This window comes from Macrobrachium nipponense, chromosome 33, assembly GCF_015104395.2.
Source record: "Macrobrachium nipponense isolate FS-2020 chromosome 33, ASM1510439v2, whole genome shotgun sequence".
NCBI classification, from domain to species: domain Eukaryota; kingdom Metazoa; phylum Arthropoda; class Malacostraca; order Decapoda; family Palaemonidae; genus Macrobrachium; species Macrobrachium nipponense.
This window is the reverse complement of record NC_087219.1, coordinates 43,017,788-43,036,922: the sequence shown is the minus strand read 5'-3', so window position 1 is coordinate 43,036,922 and position 19,135 is coordinate 43,017,788. Positions and strand designations below refer to the sequence as shown.

Below are 19,135 nucleotides of genomic sequence, written 5' to 3'. Positions count from 1 at the left end.
CTTAAATTTCATACAATCAACTTACCTGTCAGATATATACATAGCCAAGACTCCGTCGTCCCCGACAGAAATTCAAATTTCGCGGCACACGCTGCAGTAGGTCAGGTGATCTACCGTCCTGCCCTGGGTGGCAGGATTAGGAACCATTCCCGTTTTCTATTCATATTTTTTCTGTCGCTTGGAATGTAAACAACGTTTGCAGTTCCTCCTGACTTGATTTTTGGATTTCATCGCCATCGATCTTCTGGGCTATCTTTTGCAGGGAAGTACTGGATCTTTGGTTCGGCATACGCATATTAATTTGTTTTAATAACTTTGGCTTCGAAAATTTCAAAGAATTGTTTACGTGTAACTACCAAACTTTTCGGTAGACACTCACATAGTTTGCAAGAAGGAAAATTTTAATATTTATTCATAATAACGTGTAGTAAATGTTAGAATTGATTGAGCTAACTTCCTTCTTGAGGAAGTCAGGAATAGAATTAGTTACGCTTCCTTTAGAAGTTTTTATAGCTCTTGTACTAACGAGCAGTTAGAGCATTAACAATACTAGTAGTGTTGTATCCTCATCTCCTTCTTACTTCACAGAATCTTCAAATTCATATTGCAATTTGAAGACAAAGGAATGTAGCTCAAAATACGAGCTATTGAAAGGTAAGAAGTGATTTTAGTGTTCACAGTGCAGTGGAGGGTGCGTTCTGATCGGCTCTGTTTCGCTCCCAGGCCTAGACCTCTTCCAAGCTCACATACCCAGAGGAGAAGGAAAGTCAAAAGCCTTACGGAGGTTATGGAGAATCCCCACCGATCAGCCGTCCCCTCGGCAGGATCTGTAGAACGTCCCAGACTGCCAAGTTCGCCATTGGAAAGGCGTCCTAATTAGTAGAGGGTGCGTCCGATCGGCTCTGTCTCGCTCTCAGGCCTAGACCTCTTCCAAGCTCACAAGCCCAGAGGAGAAGGAAAGTCGAAAGCCTTACGGAGGTTATGGAGAATCCCCACCGATTGGGCGTTCCCTCGGCAGCATCTGTAAAACGTCCCAGACTGCCAGGGATAGCCATTGGAAAGGCATCCTTTAAAAAGTGTGTCTCTTCTTCCGTTTCTTCATCTTACATCCGAAAAGACGAAGAATGTACATGTTTGGAATTCGGACGATCTGGCTCATTCTCTGAAAACAAAGAGAACACTGAGCGAGAGGCTGAGAGCCAGCCAGCAAGCTAGCGCGAGCCACGTTCCAACAGCCAGCAGCGAGCCGCGTTCCAACAGACTAGCGTGAGCCGCGTTCCAACAGACTAGCGCGAGCCTCGTTCATACAGATAAACGCGAGCCGCGTTCCAGCAACTGAGCGCGAGCCGCGCTCCAGAACTTTTTTCTTGGCGCAAGGCGCCTTCAAAGAGAAAACAGACGGCTAGACTGAGGAGCCTTATAGTAGAGTGGCAATCAGAAGGATGCTTCCATTGAACGTTTACTGGCAAGAGGCTCGTATAACAAGACTAGAGGCGCCCGGAACTATCAGGGCGCACGGGACCTTCCACGCAAGCGGAACGTTCCAGGAGCGAGTCTCCTTTCTAGCATGCGGAACATTCCAGGCGCGTGGAACTATCCAGACGCCAGGCGCTAGGCGCAAGGATCCAGACGCCAGGCGTCAGAATATTCCAAAATCTTCATTTGAGAGAGAGGTCAGTCGCGAGACTCCTCTTTGAGTTTTTTTTTAACTTGAGCAACTTTCCCCTGGCAAATGTGCAAGATGTCGCACAGGCGGCCATTGCTTTTGTCAGAGGATTCTGATACTAAGAGAAGCCCCTTTTCATTATTCAGAAGACTCCTGTGTTAGGCAGTTCCTCTCAATGCGGACTCTCTCCTTCATCCATGCTCTTCCCTCGTTTTGAGGAGGCAAGAGCTTTGGGAGTTTTTCTTAAGAATCTCATCGACGTTTGGGTATGATGGCGGATAAGAAATATCTACTTCCTTCCGTAAACCTTAGTGATGAACAGGAATTCTGTCTCTTCTGCGATTTATGAGGAAATCAAGAAGATTTAAAGTGTTCCTGGATTAACTTCCTTCCTTAAGGATATGTATATACTCTTTCTATCGTTCTATTAACGAAAAGAACGAAGATAGTAGAGGGTAGTAGAGTATCTGCTGGATAAGAATACGATACGGTCAAATCATAAACACATACCGTAGTTACTTTGCTGTGCAACTCAATTACCAGTATCCTTCTACGACTTTCCTAGGAAGGACTACGCTTAAAGGGATTGTTAAGACAACACCTACTTAGCTTCTAGATTTATCGAAGTCTTGTTTCGCTTAAATATGCTTTAATAAGAAATTCCTGAAGTTCGATAATTATATAAGATTCCTTTATTAAAGGGAGTAGCTGGCAACTCTGGAAGAGTAAGGCCAGACGGCTAACGGAGACTGCTTTCGCTGAGAGCCTGAGACCAACGCAGTCCAGTACCATGTAGGTGTCAGTCATGAGCGGTCGGGTTTATCTCTCTCTCCTGCGGGATGGAATAACTATCCGTATCTCTCCCCTACAATCGCGGTCTTAACCTCGGATTGAGGGGATAGTTAAGCTAACATAAATAAAATATTGTATGCCTTTTGCTAAGAAGCTTTCAATAAGAGAGATAGTACAACCTTTCAATGCTGTTTACCGTTGGTAACATTATTAAAGGATTCTATCGCAGCAGAACATTATATTATATAATGCTCTCAGGCTTACGAAAGCATAGCTTATTAGAGTACCTGCTCAGAAGATGGATGTGTCGGATGGGAAACATTCTCTTTGTGGCAAAACTTGTTTCCCTGAATGGACTATACTACGTATATAAAGTTTTTTCCTACTAAGAACGGAATTAACATGTGAAAGGATGTCGGGTACCATAAAGGCACAGGTGTTCTGGCACATAACCTAAAAAGAATTAGAAGGAAGCACCAGCCTGGCGCATAGCGCTAGAAGCGCCAACCTGGCGCAATGCGCCAGAAGCGCCGGCCTGGCGCAGTGAGCCAAGAGCATCATCCAAGATTTTCTCGTTTTAGCGGGTTATTAACCTAAGAGTCCAGTAGCCTCTCGGACACCAGGCTCGGTAACGGCAAGATTCGTTCCTGATTTTGTTACCCATTTAATCACTTAGGCCAATTCCACGACACTCATATCGCAAAGAGCATCGAGAATCTCTTTTTTTTTTTTTTTTTTTTTTGCTCCTGTTCGCGTTAACAAAGAGAACCTTCTCGATCGACGATAATACTGTTAACATGTTTAACATTTATTGGAAAGAGTTGTGAGAACCTGCGGAAAGTCTTCTTCATAGATCTCTTAGTAAGGTAGAAGACAAACAGGCTTCGTATAGACTGCTTCCTTTTCCTCGAACCAAGAGAGGTAGCAATATACGCCATCTTTATTTTTTTTTTAGAAAGGGGAATAAACTTTAGTCTTTTTTCCCCTAAATATAAATTATTTGCAGAATTTAAGATAAAGGGCGTCAAAGAAAGAGAAGATAATACTTTATGCTTCATTTTGGCCTTAGAGAGGTTGGATTCACAGAGGTCACGTTCTTCTCACAGCATGTTTTGGAAGTCTTTTCCAAGACAGTTTGAATATTCTATCAGCATCTATTATAAATGGACCTTAACAACCTCTCCACTCTGAGTCTGTCTGCGTGCAGACTGACCAGAAGTGGACATGAATGAGAGGATTTTTCAAGGTAAATGACAATAGTCATGGACAAGATATAGAATTGCTGCAGATCGTGCTAGAGGGAATGAGGAAACTGTCCTCTTCCGATACCTCTGTGAACCACATAGCGGTTTTTTCTTCCCTTTCAGAGGGAAGAATCACCTTTGTATATATCTGCTATCAAAGAACGCAGTAAAAGGCTATACTCTGTCTCTATAAAGGGATTGGTGATAGCAGAGGATTAAGAGTAGGATATCATGTACTTATAATGGGATCTTTTTTTGTGGCCACAGATTCTATGTTCCAACAAGATGGAACTGCTCCTCATCAAACTTCTTTGAGAAATTTTTATGAGGGAATTCTTTGTTTCTCTTGGTCCCAAACGATCAAGAAGACAAGTGAATTTTTTGAGCATTGGAATCTCGCATCAGATTCTTTGGAGATAGGCAATGGGTTCTTGCCAGCATAGTATGTCTGGAAAAAGAACTAAAACCCCCTATTCCTGATTCAATGTTTTCAGATAGAGGTTTCGTTGTCCAGGCAGGGTACTTACGTTTTCATCTACAGTAGAATGGTTCAAACGTTTGCCTACAGAGTCTTTGGAATGCGATGACGGCTCGAAATGCTTCCCAGAAGGTGTTCAGAGGGATACAATAAAGAGCTAGAAATCAGGAGTACTCCCAACCCCCCCCACCCCGATTTTCCAAGCTTGGATCGTCTGCCCTTCGACTTCCAAGCTTCTTCCCTTCCTTCGGACAAGGATAGGGAAGATTCTGCAACGAGAAGGCCCTTCAACAGGTAAGAAGAGATCTCGTGAGCAAGGGAAGTACTCAAGAAGGATCCTCCTCGGAGGAAGACTCTTATCTCTCATACTGTTAGATATCCTACGTATACTGGATAGCTGACTACAATCACCTCCCCTTGCCGGAGAGGCCAAAGCTCAAAGTGGAAGAATTTCTTCCACCCTTCTCCAGTCTTGTGATTTACTATTGTGGATGTTCAGGACTTTCGGACAATGTAGCGCCTACCAGGAGCCTCATGCTAAAACAGGCGTAAAAAACGCCAGAGGCAGACAGCCCCAAGAACACTGTCATTGTCTGATGAGGAGAAAGACTGGGCCTACAACCTGACACAGATGCGCTAGATGCTAATATATAGGACGGATAAGAGTGTCCGATGTGGACATTGCCAGACATCCTCGAGAGACTACCAAGCTCGAAGCTCCGGCAAGTGGGGAGGAGCCAACCAGGCGCGAGGCGCCAGGCAGGCGCGAGCTCCAGGCAGGAGCGAGCGGCTCCAGGCAGGCGCGAGGCTCCAGGCAGGCGCGAGGCTCCAGGCAGGCGCGAGGCTCCAGGCAGGCGCGAGGTACCAGCCAGCCGCGAAGCTCCAGGCAGGCGCAAGGCGCCAGGCAGGCACAAAGCGCCAACCTGGCGCGAGACGCCAGCCAGGCGCGAGGCGCCAGCCAGGCGCGAGGCGCCAGCCAGGCGCGAGGAGCCAGCCAGGCGCGAGGCGCCAGCCAGGCGCGAGGCGCCAGCCAGGCGCGAGGCGCCAGCCAGGCTCAAGCCAGGCTCTAGGCGCAAATCTCCAGCTAAGGCGCGAGGCGTCAACCAGATGCGAGGCGCCAGTCAAGCGAAAGGTACCAGACAAGCGCTAGGCTCCAACCAATAGCGAAGCACCAGCCAGGCGCGAGGTTCCTTTCAGGCTTCAGACGGGAGAGATCCATTTCAAGAAAGCCCTGGTCTTCTTTGAAACATGGAGATCTCCTAAGCACTTCATAAGTGACTTGATTCCTTCAAACAGCTGAGAATTAAAGGCGCAGGAAGTGCGCGCTTTTGCAAATTCTTGTTCTTGACATAACATATGTCATATAAGACATATTAGCTGTGTTGTACGGTAGAGGCAACTCTGTGTTGACTTCTCATTACACAAAGGATGTCAAGTTAACCTACGAGAGATCCTTCTCTTTTGGTTTATACGTTTCTGCGGATACGTTACTGGGATAAGGAGCCGACACTGATCCTTAACTTTGAGTTAGTTATTTAACTTAGTGAAATTATTGGGGTTTTTGAAAGGAGTGTGGGGATATAACTTTTCAATTTGAGCGCGAACCCTCGTGTTAGGATCAGGTGATCGGGATCGGTGTTGCGCTCCTTCATAAGGTGTATTGTCATAGAAGTGGTCCAGTACCCATTGACAAAGTCCTTTCAGGCTCTGCCGAGTAAGCGGTTCATACCCCATCGGCAGACCCACAAAACTCTTAGCCATAGATCACATATCTCGCTAAAGTCTTGAGGTGATGCAGACTACCGGGCAACAGCCACGAAGTCTACCACCTATCAGATAGGAACCAAGGTTTATTTATACCTACAGCATATGTTGTTTACCTGTCTATTCCATGTTAGCTGTCTCTTACCCTCCACCAATGGGTGTCAATCAGCTATGTATATATCTGACAGGTAAGTTGATTGTATGAAAATGATATTGTTATAATACAATAAAGTTTCATACATACTTACCTGGCAGATATATACGATTAATGGCCCACCCAGCCTCCCCGCAGGAGACAGGTGGAAGAGAAAAAATATGAATAGAAAACGGGAATGGTTCCTAATCCTGCCACCCAGGGCAGGACGGTAGATCACCTGACCTACCTGCAGCGTGTGCCGCGAAATTTGAATTTCTGTTGGGGACGACGGAGTCTTAGCTATGTATATATCTGCCAGGTAAGTATGTATGAAACTTTATTGTATTATAACAATATCATTTTTCTTCAGTGGAATTGTCAGGGCCTGAGAGCTAAATGGGAGGAGCTCAAAATGCTAATTTTTGAGTTGTCTCCTGTTTGCATAGCTTTGCAGGAGACTATGCTCAGCAGTGATTTTATTCCTTGCCCTAAAGAATATGTTGCTTACCATTCACATCTAAATCAAAACAATAGAAACTGGGGTGGAGCAATGTTATATGTTCGCCATGATACTCCACACAAGCATTTTCCTGTTAATTCTTCTTTGCAAGCTGTTGCAGTGCAAGTGTTTCTGGCTCGTAATATACAATTTGTTCTGTATATCTTCCACCAAATGTGGCTTTCCCTAGTACTGATTTTTTTAATCTCATCAGACAGCTTCCTCTGCCTTTCATCATCCTAGGTGATATGAATGGAAGAAATCCTTTAAGGGGGGATTTAATTACTAATGAGAGAGGAAACTGCCTGTCATCCATTATTGAAAATGAAAATGTTGGTGTTCTAAACACTGGAGAACCCACCCATTTCCATTTACAGACCGGTACTTTAACAGCCACAGACTTGTCAATATGTAGTGCCGATGCCATTATGGACTTCAATTGGCGAGTGATCGATGATAGGTATAGTAGTGATCACTTTCCAATTGTTTTAAGCACTGGATCAAGTCCTCCATGTTCAAGATTACCCCGTTGGAGTGTAAAAAGAGCTGACTACTGGGCAAATTTTGAAGAGCATAGTTCAATCGAAGCTACAGCAGATGAATTTGGATGCATTGAGGATGCTATGAAATTGTTAATTACTACTTTATTTGCAGCTGGACTTCAATCAATTCCAAGAACATCAGGTCTATTTATGCGCTGACCAGTTCCATGGTGGTCAAAGAAATGCCATGAAACCCATAGAACTATGAGATCTTGTTTTACTAGGTATAAAAGACGGAAATGTAACTATTATCTGGTAGAATTTCGTAAGGCTAGGGCAAAGTTTAGGTTTGAAATTAAAAATGCACGAAGAAAATCTTGGATAAACTTCATTTCTTCCATAAATTGCAAAACTCCCACCACATTAGTGTGGAAGAAGATAAGGAAAATAGCAGGAAAGTTTGTACCTAGCCAACCACCTGTGTTAAAAATAAATGGCATAAATGTAGGAGATCCAAAAGTAGTGTCAAATGAGTTTGCCCTACATTTTGCTAAAATATCTAAAAAAAATAATGAGAAACCGTATGCAAACGGCAGAAAGCAAATGGAACAGTATTATCTTGATTTCACAACAAATAGAGGAGTCTTATAATATTCCATTTACTTTGAGAGAATTTGAATTGGCTCTCTCAAAGTGTAAAGAATCTGCTCCTGGTCCTGATGAAATTTCATATTCTATGATCAAGCATGCTGCTCAGAATACTAAAAGATTTATCCTCAGTATAATAAACAGAATTTATAAAGAACATTACTACCCTTTATGTTGGGAACTAGCAAGAGTCCTTCCTTTTGTCAAGCCTGGAAAGGATATTTCTTTCGTAGGAAATTATCGTCCAATTGCCCTAACATCTTGTTTGTGTAAACTAATGGAGAAAATGGTGAATGCTCGTTTAGTGTGGTATTTAGAGCGAGGAAACATTTTCTCTCCGGCCCAATGTGGTTTCCGCAGTATGCAATCCACTGTTGATATCTTGGTTAGAATGGAGTCTGCAATATGTGAAGCCTTTGCCTCTAAGCACCACACTATCACGGTTTTCTTCGACTTGGAAAAAGCGTATGATACTACGTGGCGGTATGGAATTCTGAAAGTAGTCCATGAATATGGTTTAAGAGGAGAATTAGCTATTTTTATCAAGCTATTTTTAAAAAATTGTTATTTTCAAGTACAAGTAGGAGCAGTTCTGTCTGAAGTCTGTAAACAAGAAGGTGTTCCTCAGGGCAGTGTGTTAAGTGTAACACTTTTTGCTCTAGCAATTAATGACATAGTAAAGCAAATACCTGCTGATGTTATGCACACACTCTTTGTGGATGACTTTTCTTTATCTTTTGCAGCTGCACGTATGTCAGTAGCAGAACGTCATCTACAAATAGTAATAAATAAGATAGTGAAATGGGCTGAAGTGCATGGTTTCAGATTTTCTTCATCAAAGACTGTAGCCATGCATTTCTGTAGAATTAGAGGGATACATGCAGACCCAGATTTATATGTAAATAGCCAGAGAATATCTTGTGTTAACAAAACAAGGTTCTTAGGAATGATTTTTGATACTTGGTTGACATGGCTTCCCCATATCCTAAATCTCAGGGCTAAGTGCAGAAAATCCTTGGATATCTTGAAAGTTTTGTCAAATACATCTTGGGGAGCAGATAGACTCCAGTTATTGAGATTGTATAAAGCCTTGGTTTTATCAAAATTAACATATGGATGTGAAGTTTACACCTCGGCTACCCCAAGTCGCCTTAAGATTTTAGACTCCATTCACCATACTGGAATTAGGATTGCTACTGGAGCTTTTAGGACTTCCCCTATAGAGAGTATGTTAGTAGATGCTGGGGAAATGCCCCTAGCCTTCCTTACATTACCAGGCTCTTCTGGCTCGAAGCTGGTTCAGATTCCAAAGACTTCCTGGATCCCTAGTATGCCAAGTCCGCTAAGAAATGGAAGATTTGATAGCTTTTATGAAAGTCATCCAAAGATGCCACGTCCATATGCCTTCAGACTGAAATCAACCCTCCAAGACCTGAACATTCCAGACAAATGTGTACTACCGGTCAAGGCATCTGTATCTCCCCCTTGGAAATTCCCAGCAGTAGAGTTTTGTAACTACTTCAATCAACCAAAAAAGAATGTCTCTGATAAAATATTACGTTATACCTTTTTAGATCATATGTCACAACATGAGAATTTTATCCCAGTTTTTACCGATGGATCCAAAACCCGTGCAGGCTCTGGTTTTGGCATAGTTTTTCCGTCCTTTGAGCGTAGTGGAAGGCTCTCAAGTAATGCTTCTGCATTTACTGCAGAATTATATGGAATTTTAAATACTGTCAAAGAAGTTTTAAAAAGTAATGATAAGAATTTTATTGTGTACTGTGACTCTAGAAGCACTCTAGAGTCACTGAAAGATTTTTATTCCAAACATCCAGTAGTTTTAAGTATTCTGGAATGGTTATTTTTAGCTAAGCGGAGGGGTTTTAATATTGAATTTTGTTGGGTTCCAGCACACGGAATATCTGGAAATGAACGCGCTGATGCAATTGCCAAGGAGGCTGTTTCTCGTATTGAGCCCAGATCATTTAAACTGCCGTGCAGAGATTAATATACTCCAATTAGAGAGAAGCATAAAGTACTTTGGCAAAATATTTGGTCAAATTTAACAACAAATGTAAAAATGAGAACAATTGCACCTGCAATCAATCCTTGGCAGTACGATTTTATGCCCAGAAGGTTTGAAACGGCTCTGTGCCGCCTGCGTATTGGACATACTAGGCTGAGACATTCCTACTTGATGAGTCGTGATCACGAACCATACTGTGAGGATTGCCTAGTTCCACTGACTGTTATGCACTTGCTGGTTGAGTGCCCCAGTTTGGTGGAACAGCGCAATCAATATCTATACTATGGGAAGGAGAATAATGTTTTTAAGTTATCAAAAATTTTAGGAGCAAATGGGATTTTTAACATGACTGGCTTGTTTGGATATCTTTTTAACACTGGTATTTTAGATAAACTGTAATGCTTGTGTGCGCCTTGCTTTTATTCTTATTGAAATTGTGTGTATGTATGTGAGTGTGCATGTACGTATGTGTATGGTATGTATGTATGTGTGTGTGTATATGTATGTATGTAATAATTTCTTTTTTATATGATTTATTTTTATATTTATTTTATAATTGCCATTATCTTTTATCATATTTTTAAAATAATTCTGTTTAATTATTATTATTAAAATTTATAGGGTCTTTTTATATATAGTTCGGCATCAATGACCTAGTTGTCACGATGCTAGATTAATATAGTATCAATCAATCAATCAATCAATCCTCCCCCCCTAAGAAGTCTCGCTCAGAGACCTCTAAGGGTGTGTCCCACTCTGGTGGGACAGTTGGGGCTTCCGCTGGTCCTCCTGTTCCTTCGGGAATGGGGCCCGTCTCTCCTTCCGCAAGGCAGAAGACGAAGGGGACCGGAGGGGTACCGGCTAACACCGGTACCTCCTCTCCTGGCGCCAGAGGTTCTGCCTCGGTGCCACGGACCGTCTTGGCTGCTCGTTCGTGAGAGGTACCGAGTGTACGGTCACCTGTGGGTGACTGTGCAGCCAGGGTCCAGGCAGCCGATCCTGCTTGCCGCCAGGACCCAGGCAGGGAGCGGAAGACTGGTGGCAGTCGCTCAGGCGACTCCCGCCAGGCTAGTGATCGCTCTCGCGGTGATCTGCCGGCTCCCAGGGTTGATGCGACGGTCCCCCCAGACTGTACGCAGGCTGAGGCGAGGAAGAGGTCATCCCGGTCGCCAGGACCAGTCTTGGCTGGTTCAGGTACCGTGACATGCCATGAGGATGGGCCACGCTTCCACCGCGACAGTGGACTCTGCGGTCCCCTGACCATCGCTCCCACCGGGACCAGACGGATAGGGTGACTGGTAGCAGCTCTCCTGACGCTCAGGACCGTCGCTACCGTTCTCGGTCCAGCGGTTCTCCCCAGGGAAACCGTGCAACTAGGCTTGCAGCTCTATCATCACTGCGGGTTGGCGATCGCCTGCACACCCCCCAGCACACCGGTTCTGCCGGTGGGCAGGTGGGGGGAGTGTCAGGTCTTCCTCTCCTATCCCTTCAACCTCCTCGGGCTACACTGGGAGGAGCGAGGTGATTAGGAGCGACCGCGAGGAGTGCGCTTCTTGCGGTCCCTCCACGAGGGCCTACGAACCTGGCACAGTCTTGGGACCGACCAGATCGTACGCCCAAGTGGTTGGAGGAGACCAAGAGGGGTCTGTCGTGGTTCCTCCTGTGGAAGGAGGAGAGTCTTGGGAGGCGTTCTTCCTGGATGGACTTGATGGTCCATCTCCCAAGGACGCAGTCACTCCCGAGATCCAGAGGTTTTTCACAGAGGTCGTCGCGCTGATTCATCAGCACAGTGACCTCCGGGAAGGATTGGTGCTTCTGCCCTCCGAGCCTACATCTAGGCTGGAGTCGTTCTGGGGTCCTAAGAAGGAACCCAGGATGACGGTGGGTCTGCCCCGATCAGCCTTGGCCGACAGTGTGCTGGGCTAGGTGGACTCTCTCGTCTCCGGACAGGAGGGATCACTTCGGTCTGGCAGGTCGTCCAAGTTACTTCCCCCCTCCTCTACCATGGCAGAGGCGCTTCTACGTGCCTTCAGAGGACCTGCTGCCACCCAAACAGGTTAACCCGGAGCTGGCTAGGCTAACTCCGGGTGTCTCTCTTCAACACCCGCTGGCCGAGAACCTCTGCTTCTTGCAGCAAGAGGCATTGGCTTTGGAATCGACTGCCATGGCAGCGTTCCAAGCAGTCTCCTGGCTGGACCTGTGGTCCCTCACAGTGTCCAAGGTCGCAGCCTCCTTGGGAAACATCACTCCCGAAGGAGACCTGGCTTTTGGGAGTCTGTGTCAGTCTAGGGGTAGGGCTATTTCCTACCTGGCCCACCAGACGGCCAACCTGTGGGCCAACCTGGTTCTGAGACGTCCTCGCTCGAGTGACCAGGTCGGCAGGGTGTGAGGCAGCTTTGGATCAGAGAAACGGGTTCCCCTGCTCTCTTTCCCAGAGAGATGGTGGACGCTGCGGTGGAGCAGCGGCGCACTGAGGACAGTGACCGCTTAGTCCACCAGGCAGTTTCGAAGGCGACTGGGCAGCCTCAAGCCACTGCGGCTAAGCCTAAGAGCTTGGCTAGCGCTTCCTCTGTGGCTAAGACGACGGCCTTGTTGAAGCTGAGAGGAAAGACCCAGCCTTCAACTTCTACGGTAAGGAGTGACTGTCAGCCCTCCTCCCAGTCCTCCTTCTCCAGAGGAGGAACCGGGAAGTCGTCAAAGAAGGGGAAATGCTAGGGATGGCATTCCTCCTCACCTGCTGCCGGGGGGGGGGGGGGGGGGGGGGGCAGTGCCTGGCAAGCCATTGGGCAACTTGGCAGCGCTACGGAGCCGAGACCTGGATAGTGGATGTCCTTTGGGAGGGATTCTACTACCCTTCGAGTCGCGGCCACCTCTCACCTCCAACCCGGTCCATCTACAGACGTACGTCCCCGGTTCTGCCAGGGACGTAGTGCTTCGGCAAGAAGTGGAAGCCATGCTGAGCAAACGAGCTGTGGAGATCGTACAGGATCAGTCACCTGGCTTCTACAGCTGACTTTTCCTGGTGGGGAAGTCATCGGGGTCTGGCACCCGGTGATAGATCTCTCTCCCTTGAACCAATTAATTCGCCAGACTCGGTTCACGATGGAAACGACACGCTCAGTGCTCAATTCTATCAGGGAAAACGACTTCATGCTTTCTGTGGATCTGAAGGATGCGTATTTCCAGATACCCATCCACCAGTCCTCCAGGAAGTACCTCCGCTTCATCCTCGACGGGACGGTGTACCAATTCAGGGCACTTTGTTTCGGTCTCTCAACCGCCCCACAGGTGTTCACGCGAGTGCTCACTCTGGTGTCGGCTTGGGCCCATTCGGTTGGGATATGTCTTCTGAGGTATCTCGACGATTGGCTGGTCCTGGTGAGCTCCCGCTCGCAGTTGCTACAGGACAGGGATTGACTCCTCGAGTTCTGCTGCGATCTCTTGGTCGTGGTGAACTTCGAGAAGTCAGATCTCGAGCCCAAGCAGAGGATGAAGTACCTGGGCATGCTGATCGATACGGTAGCAGGACGAGTCTTCCCCGCAGACTCGTGGATCAGCAGGTTCAGGGAGGCAGCCGGACGTTTCCTGTCCCTACAGGAGCAGCCAGCTCCTGCGGTCTCTTCAGTGGAGGCTAAAGGAGAGTTGGTCACAGGCAAGAGACCCACCATACTTCCCCGTGCCTCTCATGGAGGTGAGGCAGGACCTAGCCTGGTGGCTGGACGACGGGAACCTCGTAAGAGGAGTGCCCCTTCACCCCCCCCCCCCCCCAGGAGATGCTGCTGTTCTCAGATGCGTTGACTGAGGGATGGGGCGCACACCTGGAGGAGTTGCTGGCTGCAGGTGTGTGGGACCATCGCGACAAGCACCTCACATCACATCAACGTCCTGGAGCTCAAGGCAGCGTTCTTCGCTCTCCAAGAGTTCCAGGAACGGGTGATGGGACACTCAGTGGTGTTGATGAGCGACATCACCACTGTAGTGGCATACTTCAACAAACAGGAGGGCCTAGTGTCCCTCCCGTTGCACCAGTTGACGATGCAGGTGCACAAGTGGGTAGTAGCTTACTCGGTAGAGCTGTCAGCCCGATACATTCCAGATAAGAGGAATGTAGTGGCAGACAAGCTCATCCGTCAGAATCAGGTGATAGGGACCGAATGGTCCCTTCACCCAGACGTGGTGGAAAGGTTCTTCGACCTGTGGGGGCGTCCAGTCATGGATCTGTTCGCCATCCGGCACAACAGAAAACTCGAGGTTTTCTTCTCAGTTGTGCCGGACCCATGGTCAGCTACAGAGGACGCTCTTCAACACCCGTGGGACAACTTCTTCGTGTACGCCTTTCCCCCGTTCTGTCTGATTCGCAAGGTGATCAGCAGGATGCTTTGTCAGCGTGAATCTTCGGATGATTCTGGTGGCACCCAAATAGCCTCAGGCTGTTTGGTATCCGGACCTGCTGGCTCTTCTCGCTGAAGCACCGAGAGAGATTCCCCAGTGGCACAACCTCCTGTGCCAACCACACGTGGAACGGTACCACCGATCGGTTCGGTCCCTGTCTCCTCACGGCTGGCTGTTATCCACCATCTCTTGCGAGCAAGAGGCTTTTCTTACCGAGCAGCAACAGAGATGGCTGGGTACCTCAGGCAGTCCTCTGCAGCTGTGTACCAGGGAAAGTGGTCCGTCTTCTGTGGTGGGTGTCATGGACGGGGGGTCTCTTCTCTCAGAGCCACTCTTCAGCAGGTAGCGGATTTCCTTGTCTTCCTTCGCCGATGGAAGCTCCTCTCCATCTCCGCAGTGAAAGGCTGCAGAGCCGCCCTGGCCCTAGACCTTAAGCTGCGGGGAGTGGACATCTCCACCTCCATGGAGATCTCCCTCCTGATGAAGAGCTTCGAGAGGTCTTGCCCACCCAGGGAACTCAGGCCTCCGGGGTGGGATGTGACTCTCGTCCTTAGGAGTTTGACTCGAAGACCATTCGAGCCACTCCGGGAGTCGTCAGACAGGGATCTGACCCTCAAGACCCTCTTTCTGCTGGCCCTGGCATCGGCAAAGAGAGTAGGGGAACTTCGTGGTCTTTCCTTCAATGTTAAGCACACAAGGGGATGGGGATCTGTGACACTCGATTTCGTCCCGGACTTCGTAGCAAAGACTCAGAACCCTTCGGTCCCTGACAACTGGTCGAGTTAATCACGATCCCCTCCCTGAAGGACTTCACCGACGAGGATGCGGATGAGATGCTGCTTTGTTCTGTGAGGGCACTACGACGCTATCTGAAGAGAACTAGGCACCCCAGGCCTGAGTGTCGATGTCTCTTCATTTGCACCGGGGTTACCAAGAAGGTGGTGTCCAAGAACACACTTTCTTTCTGGCTTCATGAGGTGATCAGGAAGGCTTACGCTTCGGATAGGAGTGACGACAGCGGTACCCTTCGTCCGAGAGCCCACGAAGTCAGAGGTATTGGTCCAACCCTTGCGTTCCGCAAGAACTTCTCCATGGCACAGGTGCTGAAGGTAGGGGTTTTGGCCAACCAGACCACCACCACATCTTTTTATCTTCGGGATATCGCCCACAGGTCCTTGGGACCTGTGGTGGCTCCTCAACAAGTTGTGTAGCTTACCCAGCTCCCGAGTGGACAGAACAGCATCGCATCCTAGTGTGACTGTGTGAATGGGCGAGCAAATGAGAGTGACTGACTTCTCTCCCTCCCCATTTCTCTCCTCTACCTGTGGGCAGAGGGCTGCGGTCATCACTACGCTGGATACGAGGCCGATGCAGGTTAGCTACGCGTCTGAGCTACCGTCCTGTCCCTTTCATTAGGGTTAGGAGCGGTTATCCACCACTCCCCTAACAAGGGAGGGAGTGGATGTCAACAAGAGACAAACCCATGACCTTATATTTGGCTCTTGAGTAGGAACTAGTTCTTGCATGCTATTCATAAGAGGCAAGCAAGTCTGACCACTGATCCTTGAGGAACTAGTTCTTGCTTGCTATTCATAAGAGGCAAGCAAGTCTGACCACTGATCCTGCGGTGCAAACCCTGCAGAGGCTAGGATCCCTCCTTCTGCTCTTATGACCAGGGAGGGAACCAAGGTCGGACGAACACCAGTCTGTTCTTAAGACTCAGATTCCACCACTAATAAGTGAGTCTTCCATATGTTAAAGGACTTAAGGTATGTATTACGTGTCGGAACAAATCACAATTTGTCGTAAATTGTATTTTTCCTAACTATACAAACCTGAGGTCCTTTACACATAGTCCCACCTCATGCCACCCCTCACTCTGTTCCTGGGCCTAAAGCAAAGTGAATCTCCACCTCCCAGTCGGGCGGGACTCCCGACTATCGGACAAGCAGTTAACTACCGAACCTCCTTGTTCGAAGCTTATGACCGGTTCCAGCTGCCACTGATTACATTCCATATGTTAAAGGACCTCAGGTTTGTATAGTTAGGGAAAATACAAGTTATGAAAAATTGTGATTTTTTTAAGACCAGGTACTTGTCTACTCATGGAGACATGGACCCTTATGAAAATATGGAGGAAATGGGTGATTTCATGAATTTTTTTTGCTTTTGAAGTATTTCAAATGAAGGACATGAGTGATAGGAAGCACAAAGGTGTGGAATAATTATAGATTGTTTTGGAATGTGTTGTGGAGGGGGAGAAGAGCAGTCGACTATTAGAAAAGTTGGTTATGAAGTAGCAGGTCATCAACTGGTAAGAGGTACTAGAAGGTCAAAGAGACATGGGTATTCTGACAATTGTGAGAATTCACTTGACATGTAAGTCTGGGGATGAAACACTAGATGAAAAATATCAGTGATAATGTTACCTTGTATAGTGCCACAGCCAGGAGGATAAGCAGTAGTAGTCCACCCAGAACTGCTAGCAAGATGATCCACCAAGCCACTTGTTTTTCAGGCAGACTGAGAGGGACAAGGATAGTCTCTATAGCTGTTGAAGTGGTCCTGTTTGAAAATCAATTTTAATAAATGTTAAAGTTTCATTGACCATTAAACTGCCATGACATGTATCTCTTATAAACAGCAAACTTTCTCTAATTACAGCCATCTGTATTTATAGCTTATTAGAATATCAAGATATAAAAATGAAAATGCATATTATCAACTTTGCAAATATAATACGAATATAATGTAGGGTGTTTACACAGAAGTCTTCAAAAGTCAATTTTGCCAAATTTATGGAAATCTTATGAAAATGCAATTCCTCAGCATATATGTACTATTCATTTCAACTTCTTTTCAGTGGTTTGGAATCACAGTGTGAATAGTCTGTATATTAACTAGATTCCTTCCTTTCTTGTCTTGGAAGAATTGTCTTTTAGAGTAGGTTGGAACAGATAGCAGGGTTGGGATTTGTTATTTCCTCTTCTTCTGAAGAGCAACTTTAGAAATCCAGATGCTCTTATGATTCATTGCTTTACACTCCAAAAACATTTGTCTCGCCAGCAAGAGAATGGAAGGGGATATTTTTCGCTCTGTGGGACCTCTTTGGTAACACCTTAAGTAGAACTTGCAACACCTTTACCTGGTAAGATATTGAGTCAAGGACGAGAGCCCTGGCAGCTGGTAGAGTTGATGTATCATTCAGCTTTCATATCAGTTGTTCACTTTTCCACAGGTGGAAAACGACGGGGAAGGGATGTAAAATACATTAACCTTTATCAGGTGGTTTGTCTCGCATAAATAGGACCTAACATTACCAGGCATTGCATAGCAACTCAATGGTGATTACAATGAACCACCCATTTGGAGGAGGGAGATTGCTTTCCTTGATTTTGTAGTTGCATTTGGGAGTTACCAGTGCATCTTGGGGGTTATAATGCTCCATTTTAAACTCCGCTCATGAAAGAAGTAAACCTTGGTTTCAGTTCTCTGTGGGGGTTGGTGCTGTTAATTCACCGTACACCAAACACTGCACTGTGGGTAATACTGAAGGGTGTTTGCAACATCCCTTTGACCCCTAACTGAACCTATTTTTTAGCTTTTTATTTGACCTCTATTCCTGCTTCCTTTCTTCAGTCTTGCTATTGAATCTCTGATGCAGCTTTTCTGTGCAACTGTGTGGTTTTCTTTCGGTTCCACCTTAAGATCCTTGTACATATTTCATCTTTATTTTTTGGAACTTATCTTGCTCTCCAACTACTCCATCTTACTCTTTTCACTGTCTGGAGCACTGAATGACTGATAGTGCCCCAGTGCTTGGTCTGACAGCCTAAATTTCATAAATCAATTGATGGTATAGTACTTACTTGTTTCCCTGAAAAACCAGCGTTGGATTTAAAGAAATGATTGAAGCTCTGGCCGTACTCATCACACTGGCACCCACACGAGCTGACATATGACTAGCTGTAATTGTTAAATGGGAGAGAGTTAATGGGAAGCAAGTGGCTATATTACTAAATGAAGACTAAGTTTAGATGCAAACAAAAGAATGGAGAGATTGGGTCTCACCCCAAATTAAAGAGTACATAGTATTAACCAACAGATAGCATAGGTGTTTTAAGTGAGGAAGTTATATATGATATAGGGAGAACAGAATCCAGGTGATGAAAGAGTTTCCCAAGTTAGCAGTACTAAGTTAATGTTAGGTATATTCTATAATGTTTAAGAAAGCAGGTCCTGTATACGTAATGGAAGAGTACAGTACAATACAAAAATAAATAATATTGGTACTACAAACATTATTGGTTTATGTGTAATTTATGAGTATTTTGGGCATCAAATAGTTACTATATCCTATTTTACCGTTATTTTATTTCAAGCTCCAGCTTTGTTTTTTACCTAAATTTACAAAGTTAACCTCCATTCTTATAGAAAAACTTGCAGATCTGGACTCTCCTGGCCAGGAATTGATGAGGCATCTTACTTTAGCACATGATACATCACTGTTTGCACAGGAAAATACTTGTGGTTTGTCATAAGTAGAGTTCTGGTGCATTGCAGCTTCCTTATTGGACCTAAAGACAAAGGAAGAAAGTTTGGTTATTCTGGTACACACCTCAGTCAAACTTTCTAGATGTTTTCAAAGGTCATACTATACAGTTAATATCCTATATGTATCCATTGTTTATATACTTTACAAAGGTGAGATAAAGAGGAGATAAATCAAGCCTGTTAGTGAGGGATAGTTTTAAATGAAAGGAGACAGAGAGAAGGATAAGAAAAAAAAAAAAATAAGGAATGGGTTGACCCACCAGCTAATTTTGTGAGCTCAGAATTTTTAGAAAGTTTACTGGTCTGTGAGGACATGAAAAAAGAAAAATATGTAAGATGCCTTGTATTAGAAATCTAGTCTAAACAGCAAACACAGGTCCACTTGTAAGTTATTTATATTTAGTTGACACTGCAAGCCTCAAGTTATTTTTACCCATGAGGTAACAACTTG

At 45.9% G+C, this 19,135-nt stretch overlaps 1 protein-coding gene across 1 annotated transcript in view; it reads right to left on the bottom strand.

Moving 5' to 3' along the window:
• The window catches only part of LOC135203123 (integrin alpha-PS4-like), a 158,694-nt gene that overhangs the window by 20,773 nt on the left and 118,786 nt on the right, over positions 1-19,135 (bottom strand). The window contains exons 20-22 of the mRNA XM_064232767.1: positions 18,532-18,707; positions 18,000-18,096; positions 16,560-16,695 (exon numbers count right to left, since the gene is read on the bottom strand). Coding sequence (XP_064088837.1) covers positions 16,560-16,695; positions 18,000-18,096; positions 18,532-18,707 — 409 coding nt within the window. The remainder of the gene's footprint in view (positions 1-16,559; positions 16,696-17,999; positions 18,097-18,531; positions 18,708-19,135) is intronic.